The 706-nt window shown below is 34.7% G+C and overlaps 1 protein-coding gene across 1 annotated transcript in view; it reads right to left on the minus strand.

The window, feature by feature from the left end:
* Window positions 1–214, minus strand: part of LOC139975686 (uncharacterized) — a 19,464-nt gene extending 19,250 nt beyond the window's left edge. The window contains exon 1 of the mRNA XM_071983795.1: window positions 1–214. This exon is cut by the window's left edge and continues 670 nt beyond it. Coding sequence (XP_071839896.1) covers window positions 1–162 — 162 coding nt within the window. The 5' untranslated portion in view covers window positions 163–214.
* Between the last annotated feature and the right edge of the window lie 492 nt (window positions 215–706).

A 706-nucleotide genomic window follows, 5' to 3' on the forward strand; every position in this document is an offset into this window, starting at 1 on the left:
AATATCCGGGAACGAGAAGTCACAGCCTAGCATAGCGTAACATTTCTTTGAATTTACTGTTTGTCCTTCTGTGCAGTAGTAGTAACAGCCGATTACGTTACAAGTATATAATACCAGGAAGATGGCCAGATGAAAGAACTTTGAAACAATGAAACCATCCATCTTTAAATCACTAACGACTTTTCAAGTTGTCCAATGTCGCAGACGTGCGTTTCTAGCTATATTTATTTGAAAACTCATATCAAGTCGACAGTGATCTTTGTTACAATGGGCATGCGTTAATTTGTTTTCAACTGCGCATGACTGGAAAATATATGTCCGACATCACAACATGCATGCACGAGTGTGTTTCGAATCTGAAATATCGCTTTGTTTTTTTTTTAATTTGAGCAGTAATATTAGCTGAGAAGTATGCTAATGATTTTTATATAACATTGTTATTTAATGACATACAAATTTGTTGAAGGGTGAGTGTGTGTGTATGAATCGTTTGCAATCCTTTGTGTTCTCGGTATTAATTTAATGCTTATACGTGGCTTTTGAAACAGTAACAACAATTCAAGTTGTAGTATGTAACGAATGTCATAACTATACTTTCATATTGAGTTAGACTGAGAAAAACAGAGAATGAGAGTGCAACTTGGAGCTTGATCATATTTTCATGGTCGTCGATCTTCTTCTTTATCAAGTTACATTTAGTGTTACT

Source organism: Apostichopus japonicus, chromosome 11 (genome assembly GCF_037975245.1).
Source record: "Apostichopus japonicus isolate 1M-3 chromosome 11, ASM3797524v1, whole genome shotgun sequence".
NCBI classification, from domain to species: domain Eukaryota; kingdom Metazoa; phylum Echinodermata; class Holothuroidea; order Aspidochirotida; family Stichopodidae; genus Apostichopus; species Apostichopus japonicus.